We start from the raw sequence: 22,558 nt of genomic DNA, 5'->3' as shown, positions 1-22,558 counted from the left end.
GAGGTAACGGTGGTGGGGCCGCTTGGCAATAGTGATCATAATATGATCAAATTTGATTTAATGACTAGAAGGGGGACAGTAAGCAAATCCACGGCTCTCGTGCTAAACTTTCAAAAGGTAAACTTTGATAAAATGAGAAAAATAGAAAAAAACTGAAAGGAGCAGCTACAAAAGTAAAAAGTGTGCAAGAGGCGTGGTCATTGTTAAAAAATACCATCCTAGAAGCACAATCGAGATGTATTACACACATTAAGAAAGGTGGAAAGCAGGCAAAACGATTACCGGCATGGTTAAAAGGGGAGGTGAAAGAAGCTATTTTAGCCAAAAGATCTTCATTCAAAAATTGGAAGAAGGATCCAACAGAAGAAAATAGGATAATGCATAAACGTTGGCAAGGTAAATGTAAGACATTGATGACAGGCTAAGAGAGAATTTGAAAAGAAGTTGGCCGTAGAGGCAAAAACTCACAGTAAAAACATTTTTAAATATATCTGAAGCAGAAAGCCTGTGAGGGAGTCAGTTGGACCGTTAGATGATCGAGGGGTTAAAGGGGCACTTAGAGAAGATAAGGCCATCGCAGAAAGATTAAATGATTTCTTTGCTTCGGTGTTTACTGAAGAGGATGTTGGGGAGGTACCCATACTGGAGAAGGTTTTCATGGGTAATGATTCAGATGGACTGAACCAAATCACAGTGAACCTCGAAGATGTTCACTGACTGACAAACCTAAGAGTAGTAATTCATCTGGACTGGATGGTATACACCCCAGAGTTCTGAAGGTACTAAAAAATGAAATTTCAGACCTATTAGTAAAAAATTGTAACCTGTCATTAAAATCATCCATTGTATCTGAAGACTGGAGGATAGCTAATGTAACCCCCATATTTAAAAAGGGCTCCAGGGGCGATCTGGGAAACTACAGACTGGTTAGCCTGACTTCAGTACCAGGAAACATAGTGGAAAGTATTCTAAACATCAAAATCACAGAACATATAGAAAGACATGGTTTAATGGAACAAAGTCAGCATGGCTTTACCCAAGGCAAGTCTTGCTTCACAAATCTGCTTCACTTTTTTGAAGGAGGTAATAAACATGTGGATAAAGGTGAACCTGTTGATATAGTGTACTTGGATTTTCAGAAGGGGTTTGATAAAGTTCCTCATGAGAGGCTTCTAGGAAAAATAAAAAGTCATGGGATAGGTGGCGATGTCCTTTCGTGGATTGCAAACTGGCTAAAAGATAGGAAACAGAGAGTAGGATTAAATGGACAATTTTCTCAGTGGAAGGGTGTGGGCAGTGGAGTGCCTCAGGGATCTGTATTGGGACCCTTACTTTTCAATATATTTATAAATGATCTGGAAAGAAATACGACAAGTGAGGTAATCAAATTTGCAGATGATACATAATTGTTCAGAGTAGTTAAATCACAAGCAGATTGTGATAAATTGCAGGAAGACCTTGTGAGGCTGGAAAATTGGGCATCCAAATGGCAGATGAAATTTAATGTGGACAAGTTCAAGGTGATGCATATAGGGAAAAATAACCCATGCTATAGTTACACAATGTTAAGTTCCATATTAGGTGCTACTACCCAATCTCAAAAAAGATATAGTTGCAATGGAGAAGGTACAGAGAAGGGCTACCAAAATGATAAAGGGGATGGAACAGCTCCCCTATGAGGAAAGGCTGAAAAGGTTAAGGCTGTTCAGCTTGGAGAAGAGACGGTTGAGGGGGGATATAATAGAGGTCTTTAAGATCATGAGAGGTCTTGAACGAGTAGATGTGACTCGGTTATTTACACTTTCGAATAATAGAAGGACGAGGGGGCATTCCATGAAGTTAGCAAGTAACACATTTAAGACTAATCGGAGAAAATTCTTTTTCACTCAACGCACAATAAAGCTCTGGAATTTGTTGCCAGAGGAGGTGGTTAGTGCAGTTAGTGTAGCTGGGTTCAAAAAAGGTTTGGATAAGTTCTTGGAGGAGAAGTCCATTAATGGCTATTAATCAATTATACTTAGGGAATAGCCACTGCTATTAATTGCATCAGTAGCATGGGTTCTTCTTAGTGTTTGGGTAATTGCCAGGTTCTTGTGGCCTGGTTTTGGCCTCTGTTGGAAACAGGATGCTGGGCTTGATGGACCCTTGGTCTGACCCAGCATGGCAATTTCTTATGTTCTTATGTTCTTAAGAGAGATAGGCCTCATAGTGGATAACACTTTGAAATCGTCGGTTCAGTGTGCTGCGGCAGTCAAAAAAGCAAACAGAATGTTGGGAATTAGTAGAAAGGGAATGGTGAATAAAACGGAAAATGTCATAATGCCTCTGCATCGCTCCATGGTGAGACCTCACCTTGAATACTGTGTACAATTCTGGTCGCCGCATCTCAAAAAAGATATAATTGCGATGGAGAAGGTACAGAGAAGGGCGACCAAAATGATAAAGGGAATGGAACAGCTCTCCTATGAGGAAAGACTAAAGAGGTTAGGACTTTTCAGCTTGGAGAAGAGACGGCTGAGGGGGGATATGATAGAGGTGTTTAAAATCATGAGAGGTCTAGAACGGGTAGATGTGAATCGGTATTTTACTCTTTCGGATAATAGAAAGACTAGGGGGCACTCCATGAAGTTAGCATGTGGCACATTTAAAACTAATCGGAGAAAGTTCTTTTTCACTCAACACACAATTAAACTCTGGAATTTGTTGCCAGAAGATGTGGTTAGTGCAGTTAGTATAGCTGTGTTTAAAAAAGGATTGGATAAGTTCTTCGATATAGGGAAAAATAGCCCTTGCTGTAGTTACACGATGTTAGGTTCCATATTAGGAGCTACCACCCAGGAAAAAGATCTAGGTATCATAGTGGATAATACTTTAAAATCATCGGCTCAGTGTGTTGCAGCAGTCAAAAAAGCAAACAGAATGTTAGGAATTATTAGGAAGGGAATGGTTAATAAAATGGAAAATATTATAATGCCTCTATTTCGCTCCATGGTGAGACCACACCTTGAATACTGTGTACAATTCTGGTCGCCGCATATCAAAAAAGATATAGTTGCGTTGGAGAAGGTACAGAGAAGGGCAAACAAAATGATAAAGGGGATGGAACAGCTCCCCTATGAGGAAAGGCTGAAGAAGTTAGGGCTGTTCAGCTTGGAGAAGAGACAGCTGAGGCGGGATATGATAGAGGTCTTTAAGATCATGAGAGGTCTTGAACGAGTAGATGTGAATCGGTTATTTACACTTTCGAATAATAGAAGGACTAGGGGGCATTCCATGAAGTTAGCAAGTAGCACATTTAAGACTAATTGGAGAAAATTCTTTTTCACTCAACGCACAATAAAGCTCTGGAATTTGTTGCCAGAGGATGTGGTTAGTGCAGTTAGTGTAGCTGGGTTCAAAAAAGGTTTGGATAAGTTCTTGGAGGAGAAGTCCATTAACGGCTATTAATCAAGTTTACTTAGGGAATAGCCACTGCTATTAATTGCATCAGTAGCATGGGATCTTCTTAGTGTTTGGATAATTGCCAGGTTCTTGTGGCCTGGTTTGGCCTCTGTTGGAAACAGGATGCTGGGCTTGATGGACCCTTAGTCTGACCCAGTATGGCAATTTCTTATGTTCTTATGTTCATTATCTGCTATTAATTAAATTGATTTAGATAATAACCACAGCTATTACTAGCAATGGTAACATGGAATAGACTTAGTTTTTGGGTACTTGCCAGGTTCTTATGGCCTGGATTGGCCACTGTTGGAAACAGGATGCTGGGCTTGATGGACCATTGGTCTGATCCAGTATGGCATGTTCTTATGTTCTTATTTTCTTAAGATAAAAATCTATTGACCTTTATTTATTTATTTAGCATTTTTTTTATATACCGAGGTATAGCAGAGTTGCCTTCACTCCGGTTTACATACAGAACAACATGTTACATTGAACGATGTTTGAAAATTTAAGAATATCAAAAATTAACAATAATGAGCAAAGACATAACAAGAAGAATGAGTATAACAGGATAACACAGGGTGAAAACCCTGAGTAGGTGAACAGAGATATCTGGGAACATTGAAAACAGAGGACATCTGCGTCATGAAACAGGGAGATTGATTGAAGGAGATATTGAAAGATAGCAGGCTATGTTAATATACTATAAGTTCATTGAGTGCAGACTTTAAAAGATTGGCTGAGTAGCCAGGATTTTAGGTCTTTTTTGAAGGATTTTAAGTTTTCTTGATTGGTGAGGAAATGAGGTAATGAATTCCAAAGTTTTGGGCCAATAATGGAAAGGGCTCTGTTTCTGGTGGAGGATAATTTGGCCTGTGGAAGTGAGGGAATTATTAGTTGAATTTTACTAGTAGATCTTGTTGTTCGTTGAGAGCAATGTAAGTGAATGATGTCATCAAAGGTGGAGTAATCGGCTTTGTATATTGCATTGTGAAGAATAGAGAGAACTTTGAATTCTACTCTTTTTTCAATAGGGAGCCACTGTAATTGATTTAGAACAGGTGTAATGTGATCGGCTTTTCTTTTACCTGTAAGAACTCTGGCTGCAGCGTTCTGAAGGAGCTGTAGGGGTCTCAAAGAAGATTTAGGAAGGCCAATCAAAAGGGAGTTGCAGTAATCCAGACTGGAAAATAAAAATGGCGTCAGCGTTTAGCTTCAGTACTGAACTCAGCGGAAACAGACGTCTGTGCTACCGGCAAGGAGATTATCAAATCATAGAAGCATTGCCATATTGGGAGCGACACGGCCCCTTGAGAAGATTTGGCTGTACAACAAAGAGTCCGACCGTTTAAAAGAGTTTATATCCCCTGAGGAAAGATCCGTGAGGATCTGAAACGCGGCCACGTTGGGAGCTTGATCGGCTATACAGATAAGTTGGTGTCAGCTTTTTTAAGAGAAGCACAGTGAATATGTTTGTAGAGTGCATTATCATAATTTAGCTTCGGTTGAAGCGGACTTAAGATCTATCACATTGACACGGCATACTGTTTTTGAATTTTTTAATTCACGAATTACACGAAAAATGTTCACATAAAAATATTTGGCTGGTGGAGGTTAGTTCATGATTACAAATATACAAATTACCTGATGTGGGGTAAAAGAACTATGTATGAAACTTTCCTCTCTAGCTAAAAAAATGTATTTTTGAAAATTTTTTTTACATATTTAAATTATTGAGTTACTCAATTGAGATATTTAATCATTCATCTGAAGTACCAATTGCAAGTATATACTACTTCATGAGGTGATTTTTTTGTGGCAATTTTTGCTATCATATTTTGGATCCCTCTATAAAGGACAATATTTTAATACTTTGTGCCCAAACATTTGTAACAGACCTCATGGGCATCGATGATTGAAATCCAGTGCCCATAGACACAGGACCTGAAGAAGCTGATGAATAGCTTCTTCTTGGGCCTCTCTCTGGACAACTAGGAAGAAACAAAAAAGACATCCTTTTATTTATTTATTTAGTTTGGTAGCACTTAAAAGTGCTGTTGAGGGGCTGCTGAGGCCCTGGGAATTTGTAAAGGAACTGCAAAAATATAGAATACAAAAAAATATAGAAAAATTTTCGAGAAAGAGGGTCACATGTCTGTGCAAAAGCTCAGACAAACTCAGACTGAGGGGATCACAAGCAGCATGAGAACCACTGCTAAACCTTTAAGGGCGGATTTTCAGAGCCCTGCTTGCCGGTAGGCCTATGTTCAATAGGCCTACAGGCGCGCGCAGACCCCGGGACTCGCGTAAGTCCCGGGGTTTGGCGAGGGGGGCGTGTTGGGGGCGGGCCCGGTCGGCGCGGTGTTTTGGGGGCGTGTCGGCAGCGTTTTGTGGGCGGGCCCGGGGCGTGGTTACGGCCTGCGGCGGTCTGGGGGCGTGGCCGCGCCCTCCGTACCCGCCCCCAGGTCGCGTCCCGGCACGCTAGCGGCCCGCTGGCACGTGGGGATTTACGTCTCCCTCCGGGAGGCGTAAATCCCCCGACAAAGGTAAGGGGGGGGTTTAGACAGGGCCGGGCGGGTGGGTTAGGTAGGGGAAGGGAGGGGAAGGTGAGGGGAGGGCAAAAGAAAGTTCCCTCTGAGGCCGCTCCGATTTCGGAGCGGCCTCGGAGGAAACGGGGGTAGGCTGCGCAGCTCGGCGCGCGCCGGCTACACGGAATCGATAGCCTTGCGCGCGCCGATCCAGGATTTTAGCGGATACGCGCGGCTACGCGCGTATCTACTAAAATCCCGCATACTTTTGCTTGCGCCTGATGCGCCAGCAAAAGTACACGAACGCGCCGTTTTTGTAAATCTACCCCTTAATGAGCACTGAGAGATAGGTTCATTCAGTGCCTCAGATGACATCATGCATGTGTCATGGCTAATTCAGCCCTGCTTGCTGATGAAGAACTGAGAGTGTAAGTTTGCATTAAGATATATATAGTGAGCAGAGTGCAAAATGAATCAGCCTATATCACAATACCATTATCACCATCACCAATTACAAATGGTAGAGTTCACTTCTAGATAATTTTGTTTACAGATATCCATTGATCTTCTTACTTTAATACTGTATGACTTGCATTCTTGCTATTACCTATCAGACAAGAATTGTGCATGACAAATAGAATACTGTACAACATCAGGAGATAAATGTCTATACCCAAATTATTTTGAAAATCTTGACTTCTGACCTGTAGCATCAACTGGTTCAAGAGCAAATCCTTCATCTTCTTTGGGTAAGAGCGTAGTTTCATTCAGCAATGTGTGACTTTCTGCTGGAAGTATCGATGCTGCATTGTGTGAATCTATTTTCAAACACCCGATCAACAAAAAAATACTATTACTCAATATAGTAACATAGACAGTGACAACAAATAAAGAGCACCAGACTCATGCAATTTGTTTAGATTCCCTTCCTATTGAAGTACTGCAGATCTATTTGATCCAACTTTACCAGTGCTTACCTATCACTAAGGATTCTCTGTGGTTGTTCTATGCATATTTCTTATTCTGATACCATTTTTGCTTTCACCAGCACCAGTTTGAGGTTATTCCAAGCTTCTGCTACCGCTTCTCAGAAGAAAGGCTTCCTTACATAACACTTCATCTACCCCCAGTAGCCTCATAGAAACATACAGAATATGGTAGCAGATAAGGACCTTAAGACCCAACTAGTCTGCCCAAGTTCATTCCTAGTGCAATGCTATAGACCCCAGTTGATCTCTGGCTTTTCCTTCACTTCTTCACAACTAGGACTTCTATATGTTTATACTAAGTTTCTTGAATTTGGTTACCGTTTTTGTCTCGGCCACCTTTCCAGTTATCTATCAGCTTTGCAGTGGAGAAATATTTTCTGATGTTTCCTTACAGCAACATCAAACCTCTTGTTCTATAGCACTTCTTCCTCTGAAAAAAGTTTGATTCTTCTGCATTTATACCTGAGTGTTTCCACTATACTGTCCGTCTCTCCTCTAGGGTATACATATTTAAGTCCTTAAGTTTCATTTCATAAGGTTTTTGTGGCAGATCATGCACCATTTTGATAGCCTTTCTTTAAATTGCTTCCACTCTATGCTTTAAAAGCTCAGCCTCCAGAGCTTGACACATATTCTAAGCAAAATCTCATTATCAACAACCTTTATAGAGGCCTCATCATCTCTTTTATCTCTACTGGTTATGTCTATCCTTATGTGCCCGAATATCACTATGACTCTGGCCACTGCCTTGTCACACTGTTTTGCTACCTTGAGATCATCAGATATGATCACCTCGAGGTCTCTCTCCTGCTTAGAGCAAATCAGCATCTCATCTCCCTCAACCACCGTCACCATTCACTATAGTATACTGCCCCCCCCCCCCTTTAGATTTCTGCATCCCAGATGCATGACTGTATACTTTTTTGATACTGAATTTTAACAGCCATGCACGCCAACAACCTCTCCTCAAATTTTTTAGATTCCTTCTCATTCTATCTGTCACCTCAGGGATGTCCATTCTGTTGAAGAGCTTATAATTATCTGCAAAAAGCAAGCTTGCTTGGAGGAGTAGCCTATTGATTAGAGCAGAGAGCTGATAACCGGGGAAACCAGAATTCAAATCCAGCTCACACTCTTTATGACCTTGGGCAAATCACTTCACCCTCCACTGCATAAGGTAGAAACTTAGCGGCTCATTCACTAAGCCATAGTATATTCAATTTGGGAAAAATATGGCAGCAGTAAATGACCCCTAAAGAATGTACGATGGTGGCTCCAGGGCTGTAGGACTGCCATTGCTTAAAGGGATTGCTTAGCCCTGAGTCAATCCCCCTCCCCCCCACCTCCGAAAGTTAAGAAAACACCCCTAGGGGTGATCGCAGGAGTACTGGGACATACATTAGTATCCTGATGCTCCTGGGGGGAAGTTAGCTACAACTCGATTTGTAGCTAATTTCAAATCAACTAATGTTATTTTTAAGGCAAGCTACATTATTTGATTTGCATACTTTAGGGTAATAATGAGCTGATTAGCATTCAAATGTGTGCTAATTAGCTCATTTTAATATAAGTGGTGTGGGAGCAGAATAATGCAATCTATTTGAATACCTCACACTATTCCCATGTTAGACTGTTAGGATGCAGTAAATGGCCTAACACACAGGCCGATACAGTGAGACGCGCGGGAGAGCCGGCAAGCGCCCAGGCCACTCTCCTGGGCGCACGATTCAGTAAAGAAACATATGCAAATTAGGGTACATGGTAAAAGGAGGTGCTAGGGACACTAGTGCATCCCTAGTGCCTCCTTTTCGACAGAAGCAGTGGCTGTCAGCGGGTTTGACAACCGACGCTCAATTTTACCGGCGTGGTTCTCGAACCCGCTGACAGCCACGGGATCGCAAAACGGATGCCGGAAAAATTGAGCATGTGTCTTCCAACCCGCGGGCAGATTTTTAATTTTTTTTATTTTTGGGGCCTCCGACTTAATATCGCTATATTAAGTCGGAGGGTGTACAGAAAAGCATTTTTTTCTGCTTTTCTGTACACTTTCCCGGTGCCGGCCGAAATTAACTCTTGACTTTGGTGGGCGATATTAGTTTCGGGGGGGTTGGCTGCACGTTTTCCACTCGCTATAGCAAATGTTGCTTACCTGTAACAGGTGTTCTCACAGGACAGCAGGATGTTAGTCCTCACATATGGGTGACATCACAGGATGGAGCCCAATCACGGAACACTTTTATCAAAGTTTCTAGAACTTTGACTGGCACCTACTGGGCATGCCCAGCATGGCACCGACCCTGCAGCCAGCAGGGGTCCCCTTTCAGTCTCGTTTAAAGCTACAGGAAGTGCCGAAAAATAAAATAAGAAAACGAACCCAACACCGCGGGGTGGCGGGCGGATTTCGTGAGGACTAACATCCTGCTGTCCTGTGAGAACACCTGTTACAGGTAAGCAACATTTGCTTTCTCACAGGACAAGCAGGATGGTAGTCCTCACATATGGGTGAGTACCAAGCTGAGGATGTCCGAGAAATGCACCAAATGTACCCAAGATGTGCAATAGGCACCTTGAACAAAAAACCTTGGTTCACACAGGAATTGAAAAAAATCAAACAAGAACTAAGACGCAAAGAACACTTATGGCGAAAGAGACCTTCCACTGCTACGCTAACTGAGTATAAAACCCTCATGCACATCTACAGAAATAATATCCTCCGCACAAAAAGAGACTATTATGCCAGCAAAATTCACAATTTCTTCTTTGACACCAAAGCATTGTTATCCTACGTCACAGAGCTCACAAAACCCAACTCTCCAATCATCCCAGACGATCAAGCCCAATCGAGGTGTACAGAACTTGCACAATTCTTTGAAAATAAAATCCTTAAACTAATAGCCCCACTGGCTTCCTCTAATACAGGAACACCTTCACACTTCTCTCCCAGCATAGACCAGAAAGCACAACTAAATTCTTTCGAACCCACCACTTCCCTGGAAATTGAATCCATGCTCAAAAAGATGAAACCCTCCACTCATCCCACTGACTCTATTCCCTCTAAATTATTGCTCACCATTCCCAAAATTATCTCCAAGCCTCTAGCGGAGATTATTAACTGTTCTCTAACTCAAGGATCTGTACCGGACACACAGCAAAATTGCTTACCTTGTAATAGGTGTTATCCCAGGACAGCAGGATGTAGTCCTCCCATATGGGTGACACTGGTAATGGAGCCCTAGTGCGGGAAAACTTTCTGTCAAAGTTTCTAAAAGCTTTGACTGACACTGGCACACTGAGTGCACTGAGCATGCTCAGCATGCTATGATCCCTGCGTCCACAGGGGTCTCCCTTCAGTCTCGTTTGTAGCATTATGCGTAAGCGAAAATATAAAAGAAAATAATAAAACGTATCGGACCCAACTCCGCGGGGTGGCGGGTGGGTTCTGTGAGGACTACATCCTGCTGTCCTGGGATAACACCTATTACAAGGTAAGCAATTTTGCTTTATCCCAGGACAAGCAGGATGCTAGTCCTTGCATATGGGTGATTAGCAAGCTAGAGGCTGAGTCATTCTGTAGTGAAGCAACAGTGAAGAATTGTTGGTGAAAATGAGGCAGCCGAAGATCACAGCAGGTTGGATGTAGAAGGAGTTGGGAATATATTGGAAACAAGTTCTGTAAGACAGATTGTCTAAAGGCCGAATCTTGTCATTTTTCTTTGCCCTAGCAATAAAGAGCTGCAAAGGTGTGAAGGGAGCTCCATGTTGCAGCTTTATATAAGGTAATAATGGGCACTGAACGATAGTGTACTACTGATGTAGACATAGCCGTTACTACGTGTGTTGTTATTCGCCCTTGGAGAGGAACGTTTGCTTTTTCATAACAGAATTCGATACAGACTGTTAGTCAGTCGGAGAGAGTCCGCCTTACTACCGCGACTCTTGGTTCATTTTATGTGAAAAGAAACAAAGAGTTGGTTGAATGTCCTATGGACTGCCGTGCGGTTCAGGTAAAAAGCTAGTGCACGTTTTCAGTCTAAGGTGTATAAGACTCTCTCTCCCTGGCTAGAGAGAAAGGTCTTGAAAAGAAAGTAGGCAAGACTATTAACTGATTAAGTGAAAATCTGTTACTACTTTTGGTAGGAATTTGGAGTGAGTGCAAAGGACTACTGTGTCATGCAGGAACCTTATGTAGGGTGAGTATGTGACGAGAGGTTGCAACTCACTGACCCTCGTAGCCGATGGAATGGCTACTAGAAAATACTTGTTAGGTAAGAAATTTCTAGTCGCAGGAATGTATCACACTAGGTCCCATTTAATGACCAGTGGTCGAATGGGGGGCTTAAGGTGAAGTAAGCCTCTCATAAACCGACATACTAGGGGTCACGCTGTTATTGGCGTATCCCCTTTTTTCTTGTGATATGCCGCTATGGCATTTAAGTGTACTCTTACAGAGGATGTCTGGAGACCATAATCCAAAGGTGATATAAGTAATCTAGTACAAGAAAGAGTGGAGCAAGAAAAAAGGTGAAAACCTGTTTGTGTGCATCACTTGGTAAATCTAGTCCACTAAAAGTGGTAAGGTTTACGTGTGGAAGGCTTTCATGAAGCTACGAGAACTTTAGAGACTTGTGTTGAAAGATTAAGTGGTTGCAGAATTTCAACATTCAAGCTGTCAGGGCAAGAGTTGTTAGGTTGGGATGACACGACTTGTCCTGATTCCAAGTTACGAGAGTGGGTGCTGTGCCCAGGCGAATTGGTCTCTGATCGAGAGGTCGAGGAATATGGGAAACCATACTTGTCGAAGCCCATATAGGGCTAAGAGGACTATTGTTCCTCTGTCCTGTTGTAGGTTCACGAGAGTTTTGGCTATGAAGTATGGGAAGCATACTGGTCTCGGGCAGGACAAGGGCCTGAGGAACAATGAACTCCGTCCCGGTTCAGCATGATAAGAGTGTTGGTTATGAGAGGTAGCGGAAGAGACACATTTAGGAGGCCCTTGATGGAAGAAAGGCGTAAATGTGAATGCAGTGGAACCATGTGTAGGTAGTAGAATCTATGCACCGTATGGTTCGATTTGGAAGCAGAGGGCAAGTTTGGTTGACCTCCGCTCTAGAAGATTTCTCTCACTACACATGTCCAAGACCATTCGAGAGGATGGACCTATCTGGAGAAGGTCTGCTAGTGCGTTCAGTAAGTGTCTGAGAACAGTGGCCCGAGGATGCATAAAGTGAGCAAGGGCTAAGGATAAAGCTGTGCAGCTTCATTGCAGAGCAGCTAGGATGTTGTGTATACTTGTATGTTGGAAAGCACATTGTCCCTATGCTGTCTGTCTGTATGCACAAAGAACTGTTGCAGAGGCAGTATTAGAAGGCACAAGGGTATAACTCATGGTACAAGATCCAGGAAGTTTATGCGTAACTGCTTGGAGCGGAATAGACGCACATTGGGTTGAGAAGATTTGTGGTCAAACTTTCAACTTGAAGTAAATGCGAGCATGAGCAGGAATAGACTAGGTTATGCAGCTGTCCATGCAAGGAAAGCGTGAGTGATGTTGGACTCCATAGAGAAACAGCAGTCACCGATACTGAGTCAATGAAATACCTCAGTTGCGAAGCTGGTGCCACCGGCAGAGCTTGGAATTGTAAGATTGTTGACTCACCATGAGGCACATAGAAAGAATAGAGATAATGTACTTACTGTGTTTTGGAAACATGGTAACGAGAGGTACCATTTTACCTGTGTCTTTTGAAGAAAGTTGGTATTTCTGAGGTCCAGGATGGGCGGAGAGTAACTACTTTCTGTTGAAAGAAAGAATAATGTAATTAAAACTCCACAACCCCCCTCTGCGCTTTGAAGCGTGAAGGGGAGTGTACCGGGAACCTGCTCTGATATCCGTCTAGTTGGAAAACCTGGAGGTGTCCAACTGGAGGGGTTGATGTAATGTGGATATCAGGTATCCTCCCACGGGAGTGAGAGCGGTAAAGTCTTACCCGCATTTCTGAGTGCTGTTCAAGGAGACCTCGAGACCCATATCAGGCTTCGAGGTGGACTTGTAGTTGAGGCAGCATGTGCTGGATCTCGTGTTTAGCAGAACAGTAAATGCACCTGGAACTTTGGTACTGAAACAGGAACCAAAAGCTAGAGCATTAATCAGTGCAGAGCCACGTTGCTGAAAAAGGGAGGAAGCCCTGATGCAAACCCAAAAAAAAGAAAGAGAGGTTCTCCTGGTATTGTGGCTGACATAGCTGGCATAGCGATATGTGACACTAATACAGTTCTTGGAAAGTACATGACCTAGAACTTTTCTAAGCATGTGGCCAGAATTAGAGAACACATTTCAATGGGAATGCTGCAGAAGCGGGTACTTACCATCCAACGTGAACCGCCGAAGGATGAGCTGGTGAAGATTGCTGGCTCTGTGGATTTACGGAGTCCTCTAGCCTGTGGACGTTAATGTCCGTCTCAACCCTGATACCTGGTATGGTGGCGCAGGTATAGAGGTGTAGCTGGCGCTTAGACCGTAATGAGCTGAGGGCCAGAACCCTGCACCGATGTCGGTGGGGTACGCCTGGGAACAGGGGAGCCGATTGACGAACTCATGAACCCAACCATTGTCGCAGCGGCTCGATGTCTCTTGACGCCAGTGCAGAATTCTGCGGACCTCGATCCGGTGTTTCTGGAGCAGGAGGGACTTGCAAAACTGTGTGGAACAGTGCCGATGGCAGTGGTGATGTTGCTCGGCCCAAACATCGGCCAGCATCGAGAAGAATAGCCGCAATGCGTTGAATGGCGTCGGTGGCAGACGGTCACTGTGTCGGTGACGATGAATGCCACGGTGCTCGACCTGGTCATTCCCCAGCACCAAGATGGAAGCCCTCGCTGTCCTGGATGGCAATCGATGATGGCTGTCAGCATGCCTGCTCTGCTCCTGATATGGGGCTTTAATAAGGACCCAAAGCATGGAGTACTGTGTTCAGGGGAGGGCATTGTGTGGCGGTGTTATGTCGACATTGACGGTAATCGAAAACATCGCTGGTTTCGGAAAAAATGATATGGGCATTGACGGAGTCAATGACCGCATCCATAAAAACGTAGAAGATGCCGATGGGAACGACGTGGGTGTCGAGATCATTGATGTATGGAGGCGGAAGTCGACAAAATTTGCGGTATGGCCACGGGCATTGACGGTATTGATTGGATCGACTCGGGCAACAATGACGCCCATGGCATTTATTCCACGGACATGAGCACCGATGGAATCAATGTAGACATGGATGCCATGCATGGAAAAGGCACTGGCATGGCTGCCCTGCATGGAAATGGCACTGGCATGGCTGCCATGCATGGAAATGGCACTGGCATGGATGCCATGCATGGAAATGGCATTGGCATCGATGCCATGCATGGAAAACAGCCTGGCATCGATGGAAACAGCCTGGCATCGATGCCATGCATGGAAAACAGCCTGGCATCGATGGAAAACAGCCTGGTATCGATGGCTATCAATGGAAAAACAGCCTGGTATTAATGGCATCCATAATAGAAGGATGGCATCGATAGAAATGACCCCCACAGCGATGGAAGTGCCCCGGGTAGCGGTGGCATCGACCCGATTATGGATGGCAGCGACTAGACAAAGTGTTCGTCGATGGCATCCATTCTGGTAACGCTAGTACTGATAAAAGCAAAGGAAATAAATCAGTGCCATGTATAAACATAGATGGCACTGATAGAATGATGTACGGAGGATGGCATCAGGGTACCGCAGGGTACCTGTGGCATCTGAAACTGCAGGATGGCCTGAAGGGGGTACAGACGGTAGCGATGGGGTATTACTGCGCGAAGGTACTGAGGAAAGTAAAGGACCTGAATCTACAGGGGCCCTGGCGGCACCGGTAACCGTGGAAGTCCCTGTCCCACTAGCGCTAATAGCCAAGCAGAGTGTCACAGAGGGACACTGCAGGCTATGTGCGACTAACTGAAAAATAGGGAGCGGGAAGGCCGCAGTTGGTTGGCAGCCAGAAAGGTGACAGGAACCGACCGAAAAAATATGGCATAGTACTCACCGAACGTCGAATTAAACCAACGCGAAGGGAGACCCGTGCAGGGAAAGGTGTTTGTGAAGTAAAAATGTAAATCTTTTATGAGGAAAAAAGTGTTAGAATTTCTCACAGAGCTCCAACTGCTATGCTTACAGCAGAGCGGAAAAAAGAAGACTGAAGGGAGACCCCTGTGGATGCAGGGATCATAGCATGCTGAGCATGCTCAGTGCACTCAGTGTGCCAGTGTCAGTCAAAGCTTTTAGAAACTTTGACAGAAAGTTTTCCGTCATAGGGCTCCATTACCGATGTCACCCATATGTGAGGACTAGCATCCTGCTTGTCCTGGGATAATGAAATTCTCCACCCTCAAGCCACTTCTCAAGAAACCCAACCTGAACCCAATAGACCCGGCAAATTTTCGCCCCATTGCTAACTTGCCTTTTGTAGCCAAACTCATGGAGAAAGTAGTGAACAGACAACTTTCGGAATACCTAGAGGAAAATAAGATTCTAGCTCCAGCCCAATTTGGTTTCCGTAAATCTCTCAATACAGAATCCCTTCTTATTTCTCTGATGGACAGAATCTACACAGGCCTTGAAAAAAGACCCCCTACTTGCTGGCTCTACTCGACATTTCCGCGGCTTTTGACACAGTGAAGCACTCCATCCTTATCAACCGTCTATCAGACATCGGTATATCAGGAACAGACCTGGATTGGTTCAAGTCATTCCTCGACAATAGAAAATTCAAGGTTAGAATAAATAACAAAGACTCGCACCTGGTCAAAGCCACACTCGGAGTCCCTCAAGGATCCTCTCTATCCCCCACTTTATTTAACATCTATCTTCTACCCCTCTGTCAACTCCTCACAAACCTAAAGGTTATGCATTTTATTTACACCGACGTCGTCCAGATTCTGATACCAGTCTCAGAATCAATAGCAAAAACATTTAATTTTTGGAACAACTGCCTACAATCTATAAACACACTCCTCACCAACCTTAATTTAGTACTCAACACTTCAAAAACTGAACTTCTGCTCATCACTCAGGATGAAAACTCCCCCTCACCTCAAATGACCTCGACCACATATGTAAGAGACCTAGGCGTAACCATAGACAACCGACTGAACTTAAAAAAATTCGTCAATAACACAACAAAAGAATGTTTTCACAAACTACATATATTAAAAAACTTGAAACTTCTCCTCCATTTCCGTGACTTCCGAACAGTTCTCCATGCTATCCTATTTTCAAAAATTGACTACTGCAACTCCATTCTAATCGGCCTTCCAGCTGTCACTACCAAACCATTACAAATGCTACAGAACTCTGCAGCCAGGATCCTAACCAATACCAGCAGAAGTGAACACATCACTCCTATACTTAAGAGCTTACACTGGCTCCCCATTAAATTTAGAATTCTATACAAAGTGCTATGATACACAAAATTATCCACTCACAAACCGCACTCGAACTAAATTGCCCTCTCCGATATCAATCAGCATCCAGACCCATTAGAACAACCTATCTAGGTACCCTTTATGTACCCCCTGCAAAGTCTTCAATTAAGAAACGGGCCTTCTCGATAGCCGGCCCTATTCACTGGAACAATCTCCCATCGGACCTTCGCTTAGAACCATGCTTGCGGACATTCAAGAAAAAATTGAAGACATGGCTCTTCACCGAAGCCTTCACTTAAAATCCCATATTACCAATAAAGTCACATAATACCTAAACTGTACCATACATATTTAATGTATTCCATGCATAATTCTTCCCATGTATTCCATGTTCAATGTATACCTTGTTTATCATTTGTTTACTGTTTATTGTTCAATGTACACCATGTTTATTGTAATTCCAATTCTGGTTATCTGTAAACCGAAGCGATATCTACTAGTACATGATCTTCGGTATATAAAAGCCTTTAAATAAATAAATAAGTATTGGGGAGGAATTCAGTAGAGGGCATCCTGAACCCTAACGGGCAGGTGGAAGGGTGTTGGTACGTCAAGTTGTAAAAAGGTTGCGCAAGACAGATTGGCCGAAGATGGAATCTTGTCTTCCGGCCTTGTCTAAGCAATAATGAGCTGTAAAGGTATGGAGAGAACGCCAGGTGGCAGCCCTGCAAATGTCAGGAAGCGGCACCGAGCGTAGGTGTGCTACTGAAGTCACCATGGCCCTCACAGCGTGTGCCTTAGCACGGTCTTGAAGTGGAATGCCTGCTTGCTGATAGAAAAAGGACCAGGAGGAGAGAGTCTGCTTACCCACAGGCTGCCCCAATTTGATGGAATGGAAAGAGACAAAAAATTGTTTGTCCTGTGGGCAGCTGTACGGTCTAGATAGAATGCTAGAGCACGTTTACAATCAAGGGTATGCAGAGCCTGTTCTCCTGGATTGGAGAGAGGCCTGGGAAAGAAGGTAGGTAGTATAATGGATTGATTAATGTGAAACTCCGATACTACCTTAGGTAAGAACTTAGGGTGAGTGCGGAGTACTGCCCGGTCCTGCAGAAGTTTAGTGTAAGGCGGATAGGTAACTAGTGTTATGAATCGGCTCCTGTGGAAGGAGGAGTTAGCAATCTGTTAGGAAACTGGGTTGCAGACTCCTGAAAGAGGGAGGAGTTAGCGATCAGTTGTGAATCTGCTCCTGTGGAAGGAGGAGTTAGCAATCTGATATGCTCAGCTCCTGTAGATGGAGTAGATAACAATCTGTTAGGGTTTAGACTGCGGAGTTAGCAATCGGTTATGAATCTCCGTGAGGAGTTAGCAACCTGTTATGAATCTGTTGCTGAAGTCTCCTGATGGGGAAGGAGTAGCAATCTGTACCAGCGGAGTGCTTGGAGAGGGCACTCAGCTGTAGAGGAATGTAGATAGGTGGATCCTTGGGCCGATGGCAGATGACTACGCCCCCAGGAGGATATCCTGAGAGGGACCACTGGCTAGGCTTGGGTATGGAGACAGACACAGATAGTTCTTTTATTAGAGAGGTTAGTAGAACAACCAGAGGTGGCAGTAGTGAGCTGATATGCCCGGCAGGGCTGAAGTCCCTCAGGTACTGGAACAGCGATCCCAGGGTTGCTGAGCTGTAGAGAAACTATAGATAGTGAGTAGACAGGGTATGCTGTGTTCATAGCCAGAACTAGATGACAAATCTCACATAAGGTCTTAAGGAAGCTCAGTAGCTGGAAAGGGTTAGGCCCTTGAGGAGCGAGTACCTGGTTCCAGGGAAAGCTGAGAGAGCGATGGTAACTCACAAAAGTCTGTATCTGCGGTAGCTTCCAGGCAGTAGAGAATCTTCAGTGTCCAGGAACATGGACCCTCGAGAAGCGAGTACCGGTTCGTATCTGCAATCTGAAATAAAGAAAAGAGAGCGAGGCCCCCGAGGAGTGGGTACCCCTGGTAAGTCCAAGGAGGCAGAGTAGCGTAGAGAGACTAGCGAGTCAAAGTTAATCCCTGCTTGAAGCGAAGACTTTCTCCTTGCTAACCTTTTATATTGGAAGCGGATGACGTCATCTCAGGGGGATGCCCCCGAGGTTCGCGCCCTAGCTGGTATATCAATCGGGGCGCGCCCTACGTCATCAGGCAACAAGGCAGATCCGCAGAGTCGAGCCGGTCCGGGGACGCCGGAGGGAGACAGCAAGAAGACGCCGTGGCTGCAACTGTCCCGGAGGGAGTCGCCACAGAGGTAGAGAGGGCGGAGTGAGGGCGTCGAGCAGCGACGAATGCAACAACTAGGGCCTGTAATTCACTAACTCTGCGATGTTATTGCCAAAAGAAAAATCACTTTCCATGTGAGATAGCGAAGATCACAGGATGAGCCTTATTTATTTATTTATTTTTATTTATTTTCTTTTATATACCGACATTCGATCGAGATATCTCATCGGTTTACAAATAACTGAGAGAATAGGGCAAGGTCCGCCCTATTTTACATTGTAACATGGTAACTTGTCAAAGGAACAATGAGAAGAGTACAGCAAATGTTGCTTACCTGATGTAACAGGTGTTCTCACAGGACAGCAGGATGTTAGTCCTCACAAATGGGTGACATCGAGGATGGAGCCCAACCACGGAAAACTTCTGTCAAAGTTTCTGGAACTTTGACTGGCCCCTACTGGGCATGCCCAGCACGGCACCAACCCTGCAGCCAGCAGGGGTCCCCCTTCAGTCTTGTTTCAAAGCTACAGGCAGTGCCGAAAATTAAAATAAGAAAAAACGAACCCAACACTGCGGGGCGGTGGGCGGATTTTGTGAGGACTAACATCCTGCTGTCCTGTGAGAACACCTGTTACATCAGGTAAGCAACATTTGCTTTCTCACAGGACAAGCAGGATGGTTGTCCTCACAAATGGGTGAGTACCGAGCTGAGGATGTCCGAACGTGCACCAAAAGTACCCAACGGTGTGCAACAGGCACAACAACTGGGGTGAAATTTGGTAGAGGACATCCGCACCCCACCGGGTAGGCGGGTATTGGTACGTCATGTTGGAAAAAGGTTACGCATGACAGATTGGCCGAAGATGGAATCCTGTCTTCCAGCTTTGTCCAAACAGTAGTGGGCTGCAAATGTATGGAGAGAACTCCAGGTAGCAGCCCTGCAGATGTCAGGAAGCGGCACCGATCGAAGGAGTGCTACTGAAGTCGCCATGGCCCTCACAGAGTGTGCCTTAACACGGTCTTGAAAGGGAATGCCAGCTTGCTGATAGCAGAAAGAGATGCAGTCCGCCAACCAGAAGGAAAGAGCCTGCTTACCCACAGGTTGCCCTAACTTGTTAGGATGGAAAGAGACGAATAATTGAGTGCTCTTCCTGTGGGCAACTGTACGGTCTAGATAGAAAGCTAGAGCACGTTTACAGTCGAGGGTATGCAGAGTCTGTTCCCTGGAGTTGGAGTGGGGCCTGGGAAAGAAAATAGGTAGTATGATGGATTGATTAATATGAAACTCCGAAACTACCTTAGGTAAGAATTTAGGGTGAGTACGGAGTACTGCCCGGTCCTGCAGGAGTTTAGTGTAAGGCGGATAGGTAACTAGGGCCTGTAACTCACTAACCCTGCGAGCTGAAGTGATAGCCAAAAGGAATATCACTTTCCATGTGAGATATTTAAAGTCACAGGAGTGAAGAGGTTCGAAGGGTGGTTTCATAAGGCGACCAAGAACCAGATTAAGGTCCCAAGATGGGGCCGGAGGACGTAAAGGTGGCTTTAAATGGAGCAAGCCTTTAAGAAAGCGTGTTACAAGGGGTTGTACTGAAATAGGGACACCCCCGATACCTTTATGGAAGGCGGCTACCGCGCTGACATGCATTCTAAGGGAAGAGGTCTTTAGACCTGATTCTGACAAATGCCAAAGATAGTCCAAAAATTTAGGAATTGGACAGGAAAGGGGATCAAGGGACTGAGAAGTGCACCATGATGTGTACCTTTTCCATTTATAGGAGTAAGATTTTCTTGTGGAAGGCTTTCGTGAAGCGATGAGGACAGGAGAAACTGAATCCGATAGGTTAAGTGGTTGAAGGACTAACCTTTCAACATCCATGCCGTCAGGGACAAGGCTTGGAGATTGGGATGGAGGAGGCATCCGTCGTTTTGAGTGATCAGATGCGGTTCCTTTCCCACGGGAATGTGTCTGCGGATGGAGAGATCCTGGAGTATGGGAAACCACACTTGGCGTGGCCAGTGCGGTGCTATCAGGATCATGGTTCCCTTGTCCTGACGTAGCTTCACAAGAGTCTTCGACAGAAGAGGAAGTGCAGGGAATGCATAAAGCAGACCGGTTGTCCACGGGAGGGAGAATGCATCCCTGGGCCGAGAGTGCTGAGTCCGAATGAGAGAGCAGTAATTGGCCACTTTGTGGTTCTGAGGGGACGCAAAGAGGTCTATGTGGGGATAACCCCATTTCTGAAAAAGATAGGTCGCTACCAAGGGATTGAGTGACCACTCGTGTGGTTGGAAGACACGGCTCAGACGGTCTGCCAAGACATTGTCTGCTCCCGGCAAGTAGGTGGCCCTGAGGTACATGGAGAGGGCTTCTGCCCAAATCTGCGCAGTTTCCTGACAGAGAAGGAAGGAGCCTGTGCCTCCCTGCTTGTTGATGTACCACATGGCCACCTGGTTGTCCGTCTGAATCAAGATTATGTGATTTGATAGGCAATCTTGAAAAGCCCGGAGAGCGTATCGGATTGCTCGAAGCTCCAGGAAATTTATCTGGTGTTTGGCTTCCTCTAGAGACCAGAATCCTTGGGTTTGTAAACTGTTTACATGGGCTCCCCAGCCAACATCGGAAGCGTCGGTGGTGAGAATTATTTGAGGATCTGGTGGATGAAAGGGCAAACCTTGGAGGAGGTTGGATTGATTTGTCCACCAGGCAAGAGACAGACGGAGTGCATCGGTGATGCGGACAATGGTCGACAGAGGCTGAGTGGCTTCGATCCATTGTGATTTCAGAGTCCATTGCATGACTCTCATGGCCAGATGGGCCATTGGAGTCACATAAACTGAGGAGGCCATCTGTCCCAGCAAAATGAGGAATTGGCGAGCTGTTGCTGTGGGTTGAGACTGCAACTGGCAAGCTAGGGACACAAGGGTTTGAACACGTTGATGAGGAAGGAAGGCTTTTGCCTGTAAGGTGTCCAAGTCTGCTCCAATGAAGGATAAGGTTTGAGATGGGAGTAAGTAGGATTTCTCGTAGTTGACAAGAAAACCTAGAGAAATTAGAGTTCGAATTGTCAGGGTCAGGGAAGACCGAGCGATTTGCTGGGTTGTGGCCCTGATCAACCAATCGTCCAAGTAGGGGTAGACATGGACGCCTTCCTTCCTGAGGAACGCTGCAACCACTACGAGACATTTGGTGAAAACTCGCGGTGCGGATGCTAGGCCAAATGGGAGCACTCGGTATTGATAGTGGTTTTGGCCTACTAGAAATCGGAGGTATTTGCGATGAGATTGAGTTATCGCAATGTGGGTATAAGCGTCTTTGAGATCTAGAGAGCAGAGCCAGTCCTCTCTTTGCAGCAGAGGGAGAAGCGAGCCCAGGGTTAACATCTTGAACTTTTCTCTGTGAAGGTACTTGTTGAGGGCCCGTAGGTCCAGGATTGGTCGAAGTCCTCCTGACTTTTTTGGGATCAGAAAGTACCTGGAATAGAACCCTAGTCCGTGTTGCGAAGGAGGAACGGGTTCTATAGCGTTGGACTGAAGGAGAAGGGAAACTTCCTGCTCTAGAAGAACAGAGTGGTCAGTAAGTCTCCACACTTGCAGAGGTGGAGAGTCCGAAGGAAGAGTTAGGAAGTTTAGATGGTAACCTTGTGCAATTATCGCTAGCACCCATTGATCTGTGGTGATGTGATGCCATTTTTCTGTAAAGTGGCTTAGTCAACCTCCTACTGGTATGTTTGGTAGAGGGATTAGGCATCTGCTCTCTAAGTGAAAGTCAAAACCCCGACGCAGGGCCTGGTTGCGGAGCTGTTGTGGGCTTTTGCTTTCAAGGTTGGCGAGGCTGAGGCTTTTGATACGGCCTCGTTGACCTAGACTTGGTGTGTGGGGGATAATACTTCCGTGGAC

At 45.0% G+C, this 22,558-nt stretch overlaps 1 protein-coding gene across 4 annotated transcripts in view; it reads right to left on the bottom strand.

The window, feature by feature from the left end:
- RAD21L1 (RAD21 cohesin complex component like 1) overlaps window positions 1-22,558 on the bottom strand; it is a 775,557-nt gene that overhangs the window by 341,994 nt on the left and 411,005 nt on the right. For all 4 annotated transcript variants that reach the window (XM_029611932.1, XM_029611931.1, XM_029611933.1 and 1 more), the window contains exon 8: window positions 6,674-6,787. In XM_029611932.1, the coding sequence (XP_029467792.1) occupies window positions 6,674-6,787 (114 nt within the window). The remainder of the gene's footprint in view (window positions 1-6,673; window positions 6,788-22,558) is intronic.

Source organism: Rhinatrema bivittatum, chromosome 8, assembly GCF_901001135.1.
Source record: "Rhinatrema bivittatum chromosome 8, aRhiBiv1.1, whole genome shotgun sequence".
In the NCBI taxonomy this organism is placed as follows: domain Eukaryota; kingdom Metazoa; phylum Chordata; class Amphibia; order Gymnophiona; family Rhinatrematidae; genus Rhinatrema; species Rhinatrema bivittatum.
This window is presented reverse-complemented; position numbering and strand designations above follow the sequence as displayed.